This window comes from Hemibagrus wyckioides, linkage group LG26 (genome assembly GCF_019097595.1).
Source record: "Hemibagrus wyckioides isolate EC202008001 linkage group LG26, SWU_Hwy_1.0, whole genome shotgun sequence".
NCBI classification, from domain to species: Eukaryota; Metazoa; Chordata; class Actinopteri; order Siluriformes; family Bagridae; genus Hemibagrus; species Hemibagrus wyckioides.
In genome coordinates, this window is record NC_080735.1 from 18,788,426 (window position 1) to 18,806,416 (window position 17,991).

Here is a 17,991-nt window from a genome sequence, read left to right on the forward strand (position 1 = left end):
TCTCTTTTCTTTCTCTCTCGCGTTTCCTCTTTCTTGCTCTCTTTTTCTCGCTTCTTTGTCTTTCTCTCTTATTTTTCTCTCTCTTTTTTCTCTTTGTCTCTCTCTCCCTTTCTCACATTTATTGGTGTCATTTTAACACCTTTGCAAGCCCCGCCTACATTTCATTTCAATTGTCTCTCTGTATTTTCCCTGTATCTTGCTCATGCAGCTGTCTGATCCCAACTGAGCATGTGCAGAAACACTGGAGTGCTCCCCCCCCGCCATTCTTTTTGAAACGTTTTTGTTTGTTTGTTTGTTTTTTTTAACTGACATTGTTTACTGCAGCGAGTCAGAGAAACTGACCTTAACGACGTCACGGCGATGTGCAATGCACTGTATAAATTTGTATGTAATGTAATTTAGCCAGAAAATATATACGCTGTAACACCGGAACAGGAAGTAGTTCCTTGTTTGTTTCTGTTTTAATTTCACAAATCACAACTGGACACAAAAACACAACACAATATCTTACAGGTGTAGTGCAGCTAGAGAGAACAGAGACATAGAAAATACAGAAAAGAAGTGAAGTGCAGTGTCGTGATACAGAGTGTTTCTGTTCATGGACGATTATGGCTTAAACACTGGATCTGTATAAAAAAACTCACTTTTCTAACAATAATTTTCACTCTAATATCAGATGTATGAATGAATCACACGTTAATATCTATATACACCTATCAGCCATAACATTATGACCAGGTGAAGTGAATAAGACTGAGTATCTCCTCATCATGGTACCTGTTAGTGGGTGGGATATATTAGGCAGCAAGTCAACATTTTGTCCTCAAAGTTGATGTTAGAAGCAGGAAAAATGGACAAGAGTAAGGATTTGAGCTTTGAGTTTGATGAAGGGCCAAATTGTGATGGCTAGACCACTGGATCAGAGCATCTCCAAAACTGCAGCTCTTGTGGGGTGTTCCCGGTCTGCAGTGGTCAGTATCTATCAAAAGTGTCCTTTAAGCTGTGATGTTGGGCCCGTGGAGGCTTACTTACAGGACTTAAAGGATCTGCTGCTAAGATCTTGGTGCCACAGCACACGTTCTGGATCTAGTAGAGTCCATGCCTCGACAGGTCAGGGCTGTTTTAGCAGCAGAAGGGGGACCGACACATATTAGGCAGGTGGTCATAATGTTATGGCTGATGGGTGTACATCACTTCGTGACCCAGAGTGCTGTAGTGTAGTTTAGTTTTTGTCCTCTTAGTGTTGCCTGTAATTGAGTTTGCTACAAAGGCTTAGAAAACAATAGTGGACTAATGACGTAGCCTTGAGGATTACCCACAATCCACTGGGGCCAAAATGATGATTCCTTAAAACATGTTAGCTACCGTACACACTGGGCATCAGCACAAATAAACCTAGGTCCATTTAACATCCTGAAAGAGTTCTTGTTCTCGGGAACCACCTGAAGAACTCCAGAAGAACTCCCGGAGAATCCAGCCGGCTACCTGTCCTGTTAGTGTGACGTTCATGTGTTTAGAGTTCAGTCCACAGTGGAGCAAAAAAAAAAAACCTAGTGTAGCTAAATATTATTTCTCTACGCTCCACTACTCTTCTTCCTCCTCCTCCTCCTGCTCCTCCTCCTCCTCAGAGTGTATTGATTGTTCTCAGTGATAAAACACATCGATGTGGAAGAACGAGCCGTTTGCTCTTCAATGCATATTAATCACCATCACTGGACGCTGGAGCGTATATTGCTAGCATGCTACAGAAGAAGACGACGTGAATCTCAAGTACTAGCAGGGCCTAGTGTCCACACGGAGACGCTTTAATGACGTAATGAAGTTTGTTTTGTTGTGTTTTTGTTTGTTTGTTGCTCAAACCGAGCATCACTTCTCACAGAGTGTTTCTCTGAACTGAATCAGACGTGTGCTCTCAGACGTGTGCAGATATCAGAGCCGTACGCCGCGCGGTGTGTTCATCGCAATACCGCTAACTCTCGAAGACTCTCATACGCGAAACAGCCTCAATAGGACGTTCCTTCGACTTGTAGAGGGAACATTGTGCTGCGGGAAAAAACCCGTCGCTTCAGTAAACAGCAGAACAGAGCAGACTCAGGACCAGATCATAATAACGTGTGAAAATATTCTGTAGCAACACGTTATTTTAATAATAATGCTCGTAACAGCATGACACGGGACCGGAAAACATTTTTCTTTCCTAATTTGACATTTCCTGAGGTATACAATCTTCTAGAAGATTCCAAATCGAAGTCGAAGATTGTGAAATATAGATTATTTTTGTGGGACGTGGTGTACAGAGGTAGACGTTGTTTCCGGGTCGTTAAGGGTCCAAGCACCGAAGTGCTGAAACCGTGCTGTTTCTGCTAGGATTGTTTCAGCAGCATTTAAACCTCTAGATGAATTTGGACCTGGATTTGTTTTCTCTCCGTCTTCCAGCTTCCTGTAGTGTAGGTTGTTACGTGACGTCACGTTAACATGTGTCTGTGGCATAGTAATGCAGTGAGGGTTTCGGGATTGTAGTGTGGAGCGTGTCGTGTTTCTTCGATAATTCGCCTCAGCAGCAGCAGCAGCTTTGCGCTAAACACACGTGAGCAGCAGCTCTGTAGTGTCTCTCCATCCTAGTGTTCACATTTCAGCTCCCTGGTGGCGGCTGGGGTTGAGTTTATAGTGTTGCAGCTACTTCATGGTGTCGTCTGTGTAGTTTGTGGCGTCAGTGCCGTATCCGGTGCAGGTAGCGTTCCGGATCTTTCTCATCCCGGCTCCACATCACCCGCGTGTCTTCCTCCTCCGCCGGGTCACGTGACTTAGCATCGTCGTCGGCCGGGATCTCGGATGGCGTCCGCTCGTTCGCTCTGGAACAGAAACCGGAAATCAGCGTGCATAAAACATGAAGCGTCTGAGAAAGTCACAGGATTCAACAACGTAGATATAGGAAAATAAATCAGACAGGAACCAACAAGGTTCACTAAAGCCAGGGGTTTTTAGTGCTTTTTTAATCCAAGCACCAAAACTATAATAATAATAGTAATAATAATAATAATAATAATAATAAATGTAGAGGAGCCGGAGGAGCCGGTTCTGGACAATACACCACCCCACCACCGCGACATTTCTAGACTAGAGGATGTAGCTGGATGACGGTGTACAGACTTCCTCACAAGCTGACGTGTATGAGAGTGTTTCAAAATAATACACTCTTTTTTTATTATTTAACGTGAATTAAAACGAATAAATGACTGAAAATGAGGGATGCTTATTTTTTTTTTAAAAATCCAAAAAATTGTTTATCCAAGAAATAAATCAATAAATAAATATGCTTCCAAAGTGTGTAACTGTTATTTAAAAAAAAAAAAAAAGTATCTGAGGACACGTATGATATCTCAGTAGAGCGAGGTGTGACATCATTTATCATGGTTTAAGGATGATGTACGGTGACATTATCATCCCTGTAACGTCATCACTAGTGAATAATTAAACCTCGGCTTGTGTTTACTTTATGGAGGGAGTGTGGAAGTTTCTCACGACTGTACGTGTGTGTGTGTGTGGTCAGACAGTAAGATTTTATTGCTCTGTTTGTCTCTGACCTGCTGTGCCCGAACGCCCGGACCCCTCTGCCGGTCTCTGCTCGTATCCCGCTGCGCGTCCTCGCCCTCACCCGGAGCCCCACCAGTGCCTGTGCCAGCCCTTCATCCTCCTCCTCCTCGTCCGAGACCTCGTCTCCGTCCCCGTCCTCCTCGTCTCCGTCGGCTCTTCTCCGGTTCCTCCAGACCTGCCTGGCTTTCTGCTCGGCGTCCGGTTCCCCGGCCGAGTGGAAGAGGCGCCGGAGCTGGCGCAGGTTCACCCCCTGGAAGATGTTGGCCGAGCCGGATTTGCGCATACGGCGCTCGGAGGTGGAGGTTCGACAGAAGGTGGGCTGAGGCGCTCCGGGTAGTGCTCCGGGCAGCACTGCGGCAGCGCTGACTCCGACCTCCTCCATCTGCAGCTCTGAGGGGGCAAAGCGTTAAAGAGGCAGGGCTTCAGTAAACATTTTCAGCTAGGAGGAGGAGGCGTGAGTTTAAAGCTTAGTGTTCAATCTTTCTAGGGAAACTCTGGGATAAAAGCATCGTCCAAATCAATCTCAGTACAACACGTACAGCTTCCTGGTGGTTTGGACAGAAAAACAAAAAGCGTTGTTGTGTAATCACTCTGTAATCAGCTTTCAGTTATCTAATCTCTGCACTGAACACCGGCACATAAACACAACCTTAATCCTGGAGAATTACAGCTACCGGAAAACACACCAATAACAAATCGGCAAAGGGTTCACACATGAGCCCAAATCCTCTTCCTCTTTAGTTTCTAACAGACGACAGTGTTCCTTTCATTCCCTCAGATATGTGTCTAGCTGCACGTCCTGTGTTAACTGAGGTGTGTGGGAAAGACCGGCAGGAGTGTGTCAGAGTTAAGCAAGCCGTTAAAAGCATGACTAATCACTAGGTCAGTGACCTGGAAACAGTGCAGAGGCTTAAACACAAACACACCACATGTCCTGACCGAAATAGAGAAGAAAAGCCACAGCAGGTTGTTTACTCACACGGGTCTGCCCTTATCTCAGGTTATATCTACTAGACTGAAACCGTGGGGACGCTGTGAAATGACTTGACCTCAGGTTTTGACTTTAACAGCTGAACTAACTCCAGATAAATCCCGGGCCGCGTCCTAAACCAGACGGACAGTACTGAAACTCTGCAGGATGCAGTCATAGTGAGAGTCGTATTATTACTGGTGTTTTTACCACAGAAGCGACGACGACTGAGATGGAGATCAGAGATTAGACGGAGAAACGATGGACTGTGGGTTTAATGGACAGGAGGAGAACAGGAATTCACAATACATTACTATTTAATATAACATAATTCATATTTCTTTTTAAGTTCTTTTTAAGATCTTATCTAACTAATCCATATACTGGATCAGGAGATTATACACTGTAAAAGCAAATTATATTTCTGTTTTTATTTATTTATTTATTGTTGTTTTTTAACATCTGTACAGAAACCCGTTGCGGGACTACAGAGTGACGTCACGGCGGGATACTTTTTAAAAAAAAATAAATAAATAAACATTCGATAAATATAGCTAACAATAAAACCTACAGCAATTATAACAATTTATTAATTTTTTTTATGATAAATATAAATTTCACATCTTTTTGCAAACGTTTTCACGCCGCTGCGCGATGACGTCACGCTGACGCACGGTGGACTGCAGTCGCTGCCGCTCTCGTGCGTGAGCAATAAAAAAAAAAAAAAGGAGAGAGAGAGAGAGAGAGAGAGAGAGAGAGAGAGAAAAGAAAAGCAAACGAGAAGAAAAGAGTGATGCATCGATGATACGTGGCTGAGTGACTACTGTAGTGTTAGAGAAAATCAGAATAATAATGATGACCTGTGTTATTGCAATGACGCTAGCACCGGGGGCACGTGCGCAGGCAGCTGTTGTCTATATTTGGAGCTCCCATAAACTCCACCTTTACTTATTTTTATTATTCTTGTTAAATGACGCCGTAATAAAAGCGAGACCGTTAAACAATGTAATGCACCGGGTTTAACAAGAGAACAACATTTATTCCATGACATTTCGCCTTTCTGTAACTGATTTGCAAGGTTGATCGTGAAGATAGTGACTGCATCGTGTATAACAAAAAGTCTGGAAAATACTTTATAGGAAATAAAAATAAAAAGGTGTAGCAATGCAGATAAAGTAAACACTGACCGTTTAGTGTCCCGAGCCCTGGTGTTATCCTCTTCACTCCATCCGGAATCGCCTGGAATTTTAAATCCTCTTGTATTACAGAGTTTGGGAATGTTTAAACCCGGGCTGAGTGAGTGTGTGTGTTTGTTTTAGTGTTTCTCGGTCCTTTGTGTCAGCGGATCAGTTTTTCACTCCACATTTCTTCCGCTTACGTTCAGCGCCGCGCTGCACCAATCAAAGAAGTGCGACCACGTTAAGCCCCGCCTCCCCGCTCTGTTTCTGACCAATCACGAGCGCAGCACACCGTGCGCGTTAGTGTACTGAGAATGAGGGAGGGAAAAAAACAAAAAAACCACGGTGTAACTTTTCATTGACGTCATCGGCGCTGATCTTCATTCCTGCAGAACACGGAGTGACACAAGACAGAACTACGGAAACATTTATAGAGATTATAAACAGTTTGTGCAACGGACTATTTAAAGTATGGCGGAATTAAACTGAAATAAAAGTATCGTTTGATATAAATAAAACAATTCTGTAGAGGAATAAACTCTAGTTTTATTGTGTTATAACAGTTTATATCCAAAAATATCCAAAGTTTAAAAAAAAACCGACTTAAAAACATTTCTATATCTTTGTTTTGAAATATCAGGAGACGTCAATATGCATGATATGCAAATTTAGACACGCCCCTTCCCCTCTCCTCCTTTCTTTTGACTGGCAGACTTTGAGGCCACGCCTTCTTTCTTGTGATTAAAACAGGTTTTCTTGTGACTGACACACGTTGAGGCCACGCCTTCTTTATTGTGACTGACACACATTGAGGCCACGCCTTCTTTCTTGTGATTGACACAGGTTGAGGCCACGCCTCCTTTCTTGTGACTGACACAGGTTGAGGCCACGCCTCCTTTCTTGTGACTGACACAGGTTGAGACTACGCCTCCTTTCTTGTGACTGACAGACGTTGAGGCCACGCCTTCTTTTCTTGTGACTGACACACGTTAAGGCCACCCCTTCTTTCTTGTGACTGACAGACGTTGAGGCCACGCCTTCTTTTCTTGTGACTGACACATGTTGAGGCCACGCCTCCACCAGGATTGACAGATACATAACACACTGGAAGGATGTATAAATATTGCTCCTTGTCTTGTTTAATTCTCCACAGTGGTCTGGTTCTCTCTCCTCCTGATGGTAGCAGTAGAATATTTAAATATGAATATATTAATATTTAAATAAAAGTATGATTTCATATCAGTAAAAAAAATCTGTAGAGCAATAAACTGTTTTAGTGTGTTGTAAAAATATCCAAACTTTTAAAAAAAACGAATTAAAAACATTTTTACATCTTTACATTTTACATCAGTACACGTGAATATGCATGATATGCAAATTGAGACACGCCCCCTTCTCCTCGAGCTGAGTGTCCTTCAACTTTACATCAGATGTACGTGGTCATTTAATCCGTGATTTATTTTCCAGAAGGCAAGCCTGTCTAAATAAAACCTTACTGTAAAAAATATTTAGGTTTTATTACATTATATTTACACAGTGAAAAGTTTCAGAGCTATTGTGTGTTTAGAATGTTTCATTTTTAATATTTAAGAGTTAACAGAAGGTGAAGAAGGACCTCTAGGTGGTGATCCTGTGGTGTGTGTGTGTGTGTGTGTGTGTGTCTAGACCTCCTGCTGGTTTTGAGTCAGTAGGTCATGATCTCATTACATGATCTGATTACTGAAACCTACAGAAAGAAAAAAGGAACATGTGATGCCGTGAGTGTCACTGATCAGCTGAGGAAACCATCATATGACCAGGTTTCCATACACCCCTCTCACACAGGACACCATTATTTAAACAAATCATTTCTGAACACTTTCCCACATTATATTTGTACTAGTAAAAAAGGAAAAAATCTAAACGAATACACCTTTAAATCCGCACATGCTAGGAACTTTGCAAATTAGATCAAACTCTCTAATCACTCTCGAAAACATCTGAACGAACAGGGGGGGAAAAGGTGGAAATTTTTTAATCCAAGGTCAAATCGATGCGATCGGTGTTTGTTTGTGTGACCTGGCCTGATTGACGCTCTAATCCTGGTCTCGGCGATCGACACTGATAGCCTGCGCTACGCGGAAGTAGTTTGGAATGAACCGTTGTTTACTCCGGTTTTTAAGTGGATTTGAGAGATATTTTGGAGCTCCTCGGAGACTTTTGGATGGCGGTGGATGTGTTTAAGTCTCACACACTGCGCTGTGGAGCGTGAGAAACACGAGGGAAGGTAAAATAAACGCAGAACAGCGACGTCGAAGGTGCTAGCGAGCTGAGCTAGTAAGAGGAACTGGACACAGAGCTGTCAGACTACCGAGGGACTTAGTTATTATTATTATTAATTATTATTATTATTATTATTATTATTATTATTGGATTAAAACAATTAAAACATTCATAATTGATTAATAACTGAATACACGAAAGGTACAAGTGATGATGCGAGTCTTGGGTGTGTGCTGAGGAAGTCATGTGACACGACTACACGTTTAAGTCTACATTTAGCAGGTTATGGTTCAAATCAAAAACACATCTCTCTGCGCGCGCGTGTGTGTGTGTGTGTGTGTGTGTGTGTGCCCAGTCACTCCAGCACTGATTGAACGGATACCTGTGAGCGACTGTGATGATGCAGGCCAGCAGTCAGGAGGCTCCGCCCACCGCAGGAGAGCGGACAGAGTCGAGCCGGATGTCCAGTAAAGACACATCATCCCTGGACAGCACGTCTGACCTGGGTGGCTCTCGAACCGTGACCTTTGACCTATTCAGTATGGTGGTCTCCTACAAGCGCATGGCCATCTTCCTGGAACCGGTCACTGATGTGGTGGAGGTGCTGCGCTACTTACTAGGGTGGGTGAATACTAATGAGGATTTTAGGATAGTGAACAGACTCAGGGATGACTTCTGCTAAAGGTTTTTTGGTGTTTGTGTGTGTGTGTATAGGTGGAGAATGCCTTTGTGTTCTCTCTTCTGCTGCATCCTACTGAACGTCCTCTTCATCACACTGAGTGAAGGTGAGACACGAAAAGAGTAAGAATTAGTTAGCCCCGCCTCTTTTCTTGTGACTGACAGACGCTGAGGCCACGCCTTCTATTCTTGTGAATGACACACTGAGGCCACGCATTCTTTCTTTTGACTGACAGACACTGAGGCCACGCCTTCTTTCTTTTGACTGACAGACACTGAGGCCACGCCTTTTTTCTTGTGAATGACAGACAGATGGTGAAGCCACACCTTCTGTCTAGTGACTGACAGACGCTGAGGCCACGGCTTCTTTTTTGTGACTGACACATTAAGGCCACGCCTCCACCAGGATTGACAGATGCATAACACACTGGAAGAATGTATAAATATTGCTCCTTGTCTTGTTTTATTCTCCGCAGTGGTCTGGTTCTCTCTCCTCCTGATGGCAGTCTCTGTCCCTGCTGTGCTGGGTTACCTTGGTGACTGTTGCCAGGGCGATGCCAGCGACACGGCCGTGGAGAAAAAGAGACACCACGCAGTGCAGCGCAGAGAGCTGCAGACCGTCTGCATGAGCCGCCAGGAAGCCATGATGGAGGTTAAGGGCCTGTAAGTAGCCATCTTAGTGAGGTTAAAGCTGACCAAGGGCAGCCGTCTTAGTGAGGTTAAAGCTGTCCAAGATCAGCCATCTTAGTCAGGTTTAAGCTGACCAATGGCAGCCATCTTAGTGAGGTTAAAGCTGTCTGAGAGCAGCCATCTTAGTCAGGTTTAAGCTGACCAAGGGCAGCCATCTTAGTGAGGTTAAAGCTGTCCGAGAGCAGCCATCTTAGAAAGGTTAAAGCTGTCCGAGAGCAGCCATCTTAGTGAGGTCAGGAAGTTAGTGGACAGGTTTAGTGTTAGGCATAAAGATGAAGATGCTACTGATGTTTTGTGTGTGTGTGTTGCAGATTAAAGCGGCTGGATGAGTTCCTGACTCAGGCGTGTTTGTACACAGAGTCTGTGTATAAGGTCTTGTACTGGGAGAGTCACACAGCCTCTTCTGCGTGAGTAACACACACTGTTACACTACACTGCTGAGTGATTCTGTATACATGAGGGGTAAAAAGAGCACTGGCTCTATTCCTGTGGCTCTGTGCAGGTTTTACGGCTTCCTCCTGATGACGGTGTGCTTGATGTACATGGCTCCTGTGGGCTGGAGTCTGTCTCTCATCAACAGCACCCTCTTCATCTGGAACAAAGACTTCTGCAGGGGTCAGTTAGAGCGTGCGCACACACACACACACACACACTTTTGCAGTGTAAAATCAAAGTGAGTATACTATTAAATTTCCATGTTGGTTTATGCTGACTGTGTGTGTGTAGTTGTGTTGCAGCTGAAGGACTTGTTCCGCTCGTCTCCGGTCCAGCCTGCAGAAGGAGAGACAGAAAAGAGCGACCCAGACCCAAGCCACCTGTCAGACCGAACCCCTACTCCCACCAGCCTGGAGGTCAGAGATGGGGAGAAACATAAAACTAGGAGAGAGGGAGAGAGAGGAAGAGAATGAGATAGGGAGAGGAGAGAGGGAAACAGAAAGAGAGGGAGTGGAGGAAAAGGAGGCGGGGTGTGTGTGTATACAAGGAGTACAATGAGTAGTCTGTTATTGTGTCTCTGTGCAGGATCTTTCACCAGGAAGTGTGGAGGAAGCCGAGGAGGCGGAGCCTGACGATGAGTTTAGGGACGCCATAGAGGTAGAGTAACTTCTCTAGCTTTCTATCTCTCTCTCTCTCTCTCTCTCTCTCTCTCCCTCTCTCATATCTAATCCACTCTGTCTGACTTGTTCTGCTGTCTGTGCTGCTTAAGGAGAACCAGCTGGTCCTGCAGGTGAGTGGCTCCCTCTAGAGCAGCGGAGGAGGAATTACAGTGTGAATGTTTGTGTTTATGGCTGATCAGTTTAACGAGGAACTAGAATATCATAGCTGTGTGTGTGTGTGTGTTGGAGTAGCTCACCTTTTTACTTTGCCCTTAAAGGAATCCCAGCTGGCTTTTTTGGTAAGTAGCTGCTCTGAATTGAGTCACTTCCTCTGTGGAAAGGAAGTCCTGGAGAGTTGCATGAAGCCCATGGTGTGTGTGTGTGTGTGTTGCATGTGAATATTGTCATGCACACTAGCATGTGTACACAGAATGGAACAGATACTTGCAATGAAAAATGCTTGCAGTGTTTTTTATATGTATTTTTTTCTATTTATATTTCTAATATTCACCATTTCAAACCCACACTGGACTTTTCCCTGCTAAGAGGGCGGAGCATATCCCTGTGTAATCTCCCCCTTTTTTGGCTGTAGGTGTGGCCTGCAGTCTATGGGCTGACCAAAGCCCTGTGGAGACGAATTATTCATAAGGTGCCCCGCCCACTCTGTCGCCCTGGGTGTTCTAACCCCGCCTCTTTGAAATCTTTCCTCTCTTTATTGGCTGGTACTCACTCAAGCACTCTGATTGGTTCCTACTTGTGAGGTGTAATTACCAGAACTCGGATGGGTCGCGATGAGAAAATTTTAACAACAGACATCTAATGTCACACACATACACACACACACACACACACTTAACTCCTCTTCTGCCAGAGAGAGAAACCTGCACGCTGTGTTTGTCTGAGGGCGTGGCTAATGTCGCACTCGTACACCTCCGCTGCTCTCAGCATGCAGGTTTCTCCTTCTCCGGACTAACTGACGGACTCCTAACCCGATTCAGCTCCTGTGTGGAGATCTACGCCGGATGTGGGTGTGGTAACGACTCTCCATTATGGCGGGTGGACGAGTGAGAATCTCCCCGGAATCCTCCAGAATATAAGACACGCTTCCTGTATCTCACGCTTTCAGTGCTGCTGAAGGTGTAACTGTGTGTGTGTGTGTGTGTGTGTGTTAAAGTAATTTCGCTCCTCTAACACTAACATACATCTTAACAACTAAACTACACCACACACCAGCAGGGGGCGTTGCATTACAGACAGAGCTGCAAACCTCATACTACTGCTGTTAAATTATAGAACACAGTGGTATCAGCTGAGTGAGGTTAGAGGGGGTGTGTCTTAAATTCCGGAGTGTCTTATAGTCCAGAAAATATGGTAATGATTCTCTCTCTCTCTCTCTCTCTCTCTCTCTCTCTCTCTCTCTCTCTCTCTCGGCTGTAGGATGAGGAGGATGTGTCGGTGGGCGGAGCTGATTACGACTCCGTGTCTGATAACGGTTTATTGAGCAGGAACGAGCCGATACGCAGCCGTGTGTCCAAGCTCACCGAGAAACTCCGCAAGCGTGTGCCCACCAACCCCACTGGTCAGAGCCTGGCTCACTTGGTCATTCACTCACTCACACACTCACTCGCACACACACATTCACTCACACACTCGCGCACACACTCATTCACTCACTCTCTCACTCGCACACACACATTCACTCACACACTCGCACACACACACACTCATTCACTCACTCACTCGCACACACACATTCACTCACACACTCGCGCACACACTCATTCACTCACTCTCTCACTCGCACACACACATTCACTCACACACTCGCGCACACACTCATTCACTCTCTCACTCGCACACACACATTCACTCACACACTCGCACACACACTCATTCACTCACTCACTCGCACACACACATTCACTCACACACTTGCACACACACTCATTCATTCACTCACTCACTCGCACACACACATTCACTCACACACTTGCACACACACTCATTCATTCACTCACTCACTCGCACACACACATTCACTCACACACTTGCACACACACACACACACACTCATTCATTCACTCACTCGCACACACACATTCACTCACACACTTGCACACACACACTCATTCACTCACTCTCTCACTCGCACACACACATTCACTCACACACTTGCACACACACACTCATTCACTCACTCACTCGCACACACACATTCACTCACTCACTCGCACACACACATTCACTCACACACTCATTCACTCACACACTCACTCACTCACTCGCACACTCATTCACTCACTCACACACTCGCACACTCACTCACACACTCATTCACTCACTCACACACTCACTCACTCACTCTCGCACACTCATTCACTCACTCACTCGCACACTCATTCACTCACTCATTCACTCACTCACTCGCACACACACATTCACTCACTCACGCACACACACATTCACTCACTCACTCGCACACACACATTCACTCACTCACACACTCATTCACTCACTCACACACTCATTCACTCACTCACACACTCATTCACTCACTCACTCGCACACTCATTCACTCACTCATTCACTCACTCACTCGCACACACACATTCACTCACTCACGCACACACACTCATTCACTCACTCACTCGCGCACACTCATTCACTCACTCACTCGCACACTCATTCACTCACTCACACACTCATTCACTCACACACTCATTCACTCACACACTCACTCACTCGCACACTCATTCACTCACTCACTCGCGCACACACATTCACTCACTCACTCGCACACACACATTCACTCACTCACACACACATTCACTCACTCACTCACACACTCACTCACTCACTCACTCACTCACTCACTCACTCACTCACACACTCACTCACACACTCACTCACTCACTCACACACTCACTCACTCACTCACTCACTCACTCACACACTCACTCACACACTCACTCACACACTCACTCACTCACTCACACTCACTCACTCACTCACACACTCACTCACACACTCACTCACACACTCACTCACTCACACACTCACTCACTCACACACTCACTCACACACTCACTCACTCACACTCACTCACTCACTCACTCACACACTCACTCACACTCACTCACTCACACTCACTCACTCACTCACACACTCACTCACTCACTCACTCACTCACACACTCACTCACTCACTCACACTCACTCACTCACTCACTCACTCACTCACACTCACTCACTCACTCACTCACTCACTCACTCACTCACTCACACACTCACTCACACACTCACACACTCACTCACTCATTTAATCAGTACCATATTCCCCTAGTCATGCCCTCTCCCCTCCTTTATCTACTCCCTCTATCTCTTTCTTTTATTAAATCCCTCGCTCCTTGACTCCTTTTCCTCCTCGCCTCCTTCTCATCTAAACTCACATGAACTCCTTGTTAAATATATCACTCTGTATCTCTCTCTCTCTCTCTCTCTCTCTCTCTCTCTGTAGGTAACTGTTCCAGCTGTGCCGCAGCGTTCTCTGTGTTAAAGAAGAGGGTACGTCTTCAGCACTAAGATCTCAGTGTAACGGCAGTGTTGATGCAGCACTGATGGCGGTCTGGTTGTGTGTGTCTGTGTGTGTGTGTGCACGTGTGTGTGTGTTACAGCGTTCCTGCTCTAACTGTGGTGTGAGTTTGTGTTCTCGCTGCTGCTCCTACAAAGTGTTCAAGTCCAGTATGGGAGCTACAGGTACACACACATCACTACATCATCACTGTTACTGTAGCTCTAATACTCCTCTTATTACATATCACACAATCTCTCTCTCTCTCTGTCGTTCACTCCACCCTTATCTCTCTCTCACTGTCTTTCTCCCTCTCTCTCACCCCCCCTCTCTTTCTCTCACACACACCTTCTCCCACTCTCTCCCTCTCTCCAGCTCCAGAGGCTCAGAGAGAGACTGTGTTCGTGTGCGCTCCGTGCAACAACTTTCTAAGTGTGAAGTAGCCATCCCATAATACTCCATTCCAGCACATTCTGGGCGTGTGGGTGGAGCTGTGCGTTTTCTCGTCAGGTTCTCGTCTCATAGTCGTGCTGCACTGCAGCTGGGAATCCTGCTTCCTGCCTGGTGTCTCCCTCCTTCCCCGTGCTTCCTGTCCGGTGTTCCTGTTTTCTGCTCGACGGTGAATCGGCCCAGTCGGGAGTGAAGCTCAGTCTGAGACCTAAATCATATCAGATATGTGGTGATGGAGCTGCTGTAGCTATTCCTGATATTCCTGGGGCTTTTTCATTTGGCAGGTCATGTGACCTCAACGTCATCCTGCTCTGCACGTCTAAATCTGTCGCTTATTTTTAAAAATAATCACCTGATACATCCGTCGCCATAGCGACGTGTTCCAGAATCCTCGCTTGCGTGTCTTCCTTTGACATCCGCTTCTAAAGAAAATGATCAGTTGCTCCGTCTCAGAGAGGCGACCAATCGGGTCGATGTCAGAAGGAGCCGATCTGTCGCCTCTCTGAGACCGTGTCCAGGAATCGGTCAGGCTCTGAAAGGTCATGAACACTACCCAACCCCCCACCCCCGCCCAACACACACACACAAACACACACACTACCACCACCGTTCTGACATCATCTGTCGGAATACTCTGTGGTGTTAAAGACACGTCCTGACGATCTACCAGTCTGAGAGCCACCATTACATCATGACTCCTCAGAATTTTATAATATTAATAATAATAATAACCCACATTGTGAGTTCTTCTGACCTGGAGAACATATTTTACCCTCCGAAACTCTCAAATCCTTTCATTTCTGTAGACGCTGAAACTTCAACGGCAGGACAAGCCCCGGCTGATTTTAGTTCTTTATTCTGATTGTGTCACTGCTCAATTTATATATCTCTCTCTCTCTCCCAGAGTTTCAACGTCGATGGTTCGTATATCAAATACTCTGAAAACATATGCTGAAAGTCAGTGGCTGGTTTGCAGTTATTGTTGTCATTGTTGTTGCTACGGCGATAAAAATAACCCCGCCCATTTCCATTCCTTCGGTGAGAACAGTTCCTTCACCCTTCTGTCGGCAAAAAGGTGTTCGATTCTGACGGCTAGAGATTTCCTTATTTATTTATGTATGTAAATCTGCTTTATCTCAAGAATATCTGGAGGTGTTTATTTTCTTTTGCTATTTGAGCACATCTGTGTCACTGCAAGACGTCACGTCACCACGCCCACCGTTTACTTGCTGTAGTTTTCTTTTATTTTTATCATCTTAATCAAGCGCTCACAGGATCGGCTGTCAATCGTTCTCACGGCCCCCGTGAAGGTGACGACTCGTCAGACTGCCTTCATCTAACGGTTTCCTCTGCCTCAAGGATTTCCAATCTGGTTTCTTCTTCTTCTTGTTGTTCATATCACTCTTTTATTCAGACGTATGGAAAAGGGGTTGAAAGAGAGACAGATGACTGCGGTTCTGTTTTCTCCTTTATCGTGCTTGATTTTATCGTTTTTTTTTAAAGATGAACTGAATGTAAGATGTTTCTATATTTTAACTGTATGATCTCTGTACTGTAAGATTTCTGTATTAAAGCTGACTCGGTCACAGCCTGGAGCTCCAGTTCAATAAAACGCAGCTAGAGAAATAACTCTGTCTCCGAACGTCTCTGGGTTTGGGCGTCCTGTCCGAGAGTAAAGCTGCCGTGTGTGATATCTAAAACTCTTTAAATTGTTTCTGGCCCTGAATAAGTTAAAAACCTGTGTTCGGAGGTTACAGTGGAGTGGAGAACATCCTCAGATTCTCCAATCAACATCTGATCAGAATTTAACTACACATCTCACTGCTCACTCTCTGTATACCAACACCATGGTGTTTATAACTCATTTATAACTGTTCATGATGAGCCACAGCATGTGGAGTTGCGTCCGTTAAAAATGACTTGAGCCTGGAAACACGTTTGCTTGCGTAACCATGGCGACAATCGTATATGGATTGCGTAGTGATACAGGAAGTTATCCGTGTGTTTGTTTACTCAACAATATTTTTACTGATTTTTAATTGGAGATGTAACATAAGGTAAGTGTGTGGTGTGTGTTTCAGGGCTATCTGGATTTATAAACCCCTTACACACACCCCTATACACAGAACACCCCACCCCACCCATCCTCCACTCCAAGCCAGCCTTACGTATCTAAGAAAGGCTAGACACTGGAGATATTTAAAGAAGAAGAAAAAACTGGAGCTGGGAGTCTGGGTTTTGTGTACAAAGAAAGAGGGGGGTGGGGGGAATCCATACACAAGTGAAAACCAACCAATCAGATAAAAGGTTTGATTAAACTATACATTTATATGAGAAAAAAGTAAAGGAAGGGCCACCACACCTGGTGAAATATCAATATCCCATAATATCCCTGAGCCACTGGGTGTGGGTGCGCACGTGTGTGTGTGGGTGTTATTGTGCCTTTTGATGGGTTCGAACCCCGGGTGGATGTGTGGATAGACGATTGGATGGACGGATGTAGGGATGGATGGATGTATGAATGGGCGGATGGGTGTAGGGATGGATAGATGAATGGATGGATGGAAGGACCGATGGATGGATGGATGTATGGATGGACGGACGGATGAATGGACGGATGAATGGATGGACGGACAGATAGATGGACAGACAAACTCCACATCTCACTGTAGTTTTCTTCTCCTCCTTGTCCTGATATCAGGAGTCTCTTCTCCACATGATCCCTCACAGACACATACCTGAATCATTCAGGAGCGAGGCTGTACTCATAATCCTGTCAGAGAGAGCAAAGCATTGTGGGATATCTCACTGACGAGCTTTAGAAGTATGCTAGATGATGAAGGCGCCTCAGCAGGCAGCACTGATCGGATTGTAACGCATCCAGATGCCTTCGTGCTGGTTTTTAAGACACGCCCTCCATTCGCTCTCTCTCTCAGTCCGTCCATCTATCCATTCATCCTCTGGCCGCAATCTGTCTCGCGTGTGACCTGTTAAAACCGCTTTAGCGCTCGGTTGCATGGCAGCATGGCGACGGAGGTAAGAAGCTTTTTTTCCTCTCAGATTTCACCTCACTCCTGCAGCGATAATGTGCCGTTTCTGTTCGGAGAGAAAAGCCGAGTTCCTCACAGCACACCGCTTTATACTGGATTATAGAAGAGGCTTGCTTTATTCATTCATTCATTCATTCATTCATTCATTCATTCTGTGGCGCAAAATAATCCCAGGATGTCTGTAAAGTCACACAGCTGAGCTAGCGGGTTATTTCACCTCCGGATAAAGTTTCAGGTTTTTAATGCGAATTGTTTATAATCTCTCTGGATCTTGTTCAGTGTCGTGTCTGAGAGAGATAACAGTCATGATTACTGCACTAATATAACCCAGAAAACACCCCAAAGTTTAGCAACTACACCTTCACGAGCTGCCCTTGTTACTGAGGTACTTACCCCAGGACTTACCCCAGGAGTAACATCTACATATCTCCAATTCACCCCAGATAAAACATGAA

General features: G+C 45.3%; 3 protein-coding genes across 7 annotated transcripts in view; 2 read left to right on the forward strand and 1 right to left on the reverse strand.

Moving 5' to 3' along the window:
- Nucleotides 1-13: 13 nt before the first annotated feature.
- Nucleotides 14-5,938, reverse strand: avpi1 (arginine vasopressin induced 1). Its single transcript, XM_058380759.1, has 3 exons — nt 5,752-5,938; nt 3,585-3,984; nt 14-2,852 (listed from the first exon to the last, which is right to left on the reverse strand). The coding sequence occupies exons 2-3, from the start codon at nt 3,974-3,976 to the stop codon at nt 2,711-2,713; spliced, it is 534 nt and encodes a 177-aa protein (XP_058236742.1). The 5' UTR covers nt 3,977-3,984; nt 5,752-5,938; the 3' UTR covers nt 14-2,710.
- A 1,885-nt stretch (nt 5,939-7,823) lies between these two features.
- On the forward strand, nt 7,824-16,115 carry zfyve27 (zinc finger, FYVE domain containing 27). 5 transcript variants are annotated; one of them, XM_058380709.1, is made up of 14 exons: nt 7,824-8,008; nt 8,360-8,625; nt 8,719-8,789; nt 9,159-9,345; nt 9,684-9,779; nt 9,875-9,987; nt 10,099-10,223; nt 10,393-10,464; nt 10,577-10,597; nt 10,745-10,765; nt 11,904-12,045; nt 13,983-14,029; nt 14,140-14,221; nt 14,412-16,115. In XM_058380709.1, exons 2-14 carry the CDS (start codon nt 8,402-8,404, stop codon nt 14,477-14,479), a joined length of 1,269 nt encoding a protein of 422 aa, XP_058236692.1. In that variant the 5' UTR covers nt 7,824-8,008; nt 8,360-8,401; the 3' UTR covers nt 14,480-16,115. The 5 variants fall into 5 exon arrangements, with proteins under 5 accessions (XP_058236692.1, XP_058236689.1, XP_058236693.1 ...); XM_058380706.1 differs by lacking the exon at nt 10,745-10,765 and adding an exon at nt 11,059-11,115; XM_058380710.1 differs by lacking the exon at nt 10,745-10,765 and having other exon boundaries at nt 7,825-8,008.
- A 1,229-nt stretch (nt 16,116-17,344) lies between these two features.
- golga7ba (golgin A7 family, member Ba) overlaps nt 17,345-17,991 on the forward strand; it is a 9,738-nt gene continuing 9,091 nt past the window's right edge. The window contains exon 1 of the mRNA XM_058380761.1: nt 17,345-17,522. Within this exon, the coding sequence (XP_058236744.1) occupies nt 17,511-17,522 (12 nt within the window). The 5' untranslated portion in view covers nt 17,345-17,510. The remainder of the gene's footprint in view (nt 17,523-17,991) is intronic.

Bases quoted from the DNA above. Each gene is read 5' to 3' on its own strand.
- avpi1 (XM_058380759.1), bottom strand. From the start codon at position 3,976: ATGGAGGAGGTCGGAGTCAGCGCTGCCGCAGTGCTGCCCGGAGCACTA. The intron at 2,853-3,584 runs GTCAGAGACAAA...TTTCTGTTCCAG, and splicing joins CGGGCGTTCGGGCACAGCAG to AGCGAACGAGCGGACGCCAT.
- zfyve27 (XM_058380706.1), top strand. From the start codon at position 8,402: ATGATGCAGGCCAGCAGTCAGGAGGCTCCGCCCACCGCAGGAGAGCGG. The intron at 8,790-9,158 runs GTGAGACACGAA...TATTCTCCGCAG, and splicing joins CTTCATCACACTGAGTGAAG to TGGTCTGGTTCTCTCTCCTC. The intron at 10,598-11,058 runs GTGAGTGGCTCC...TTTTGGCTGTAG, and splicing joins AGAACCAGCTGGTCCTGCAG to GTGTGGCCTGCAGTCTATGG.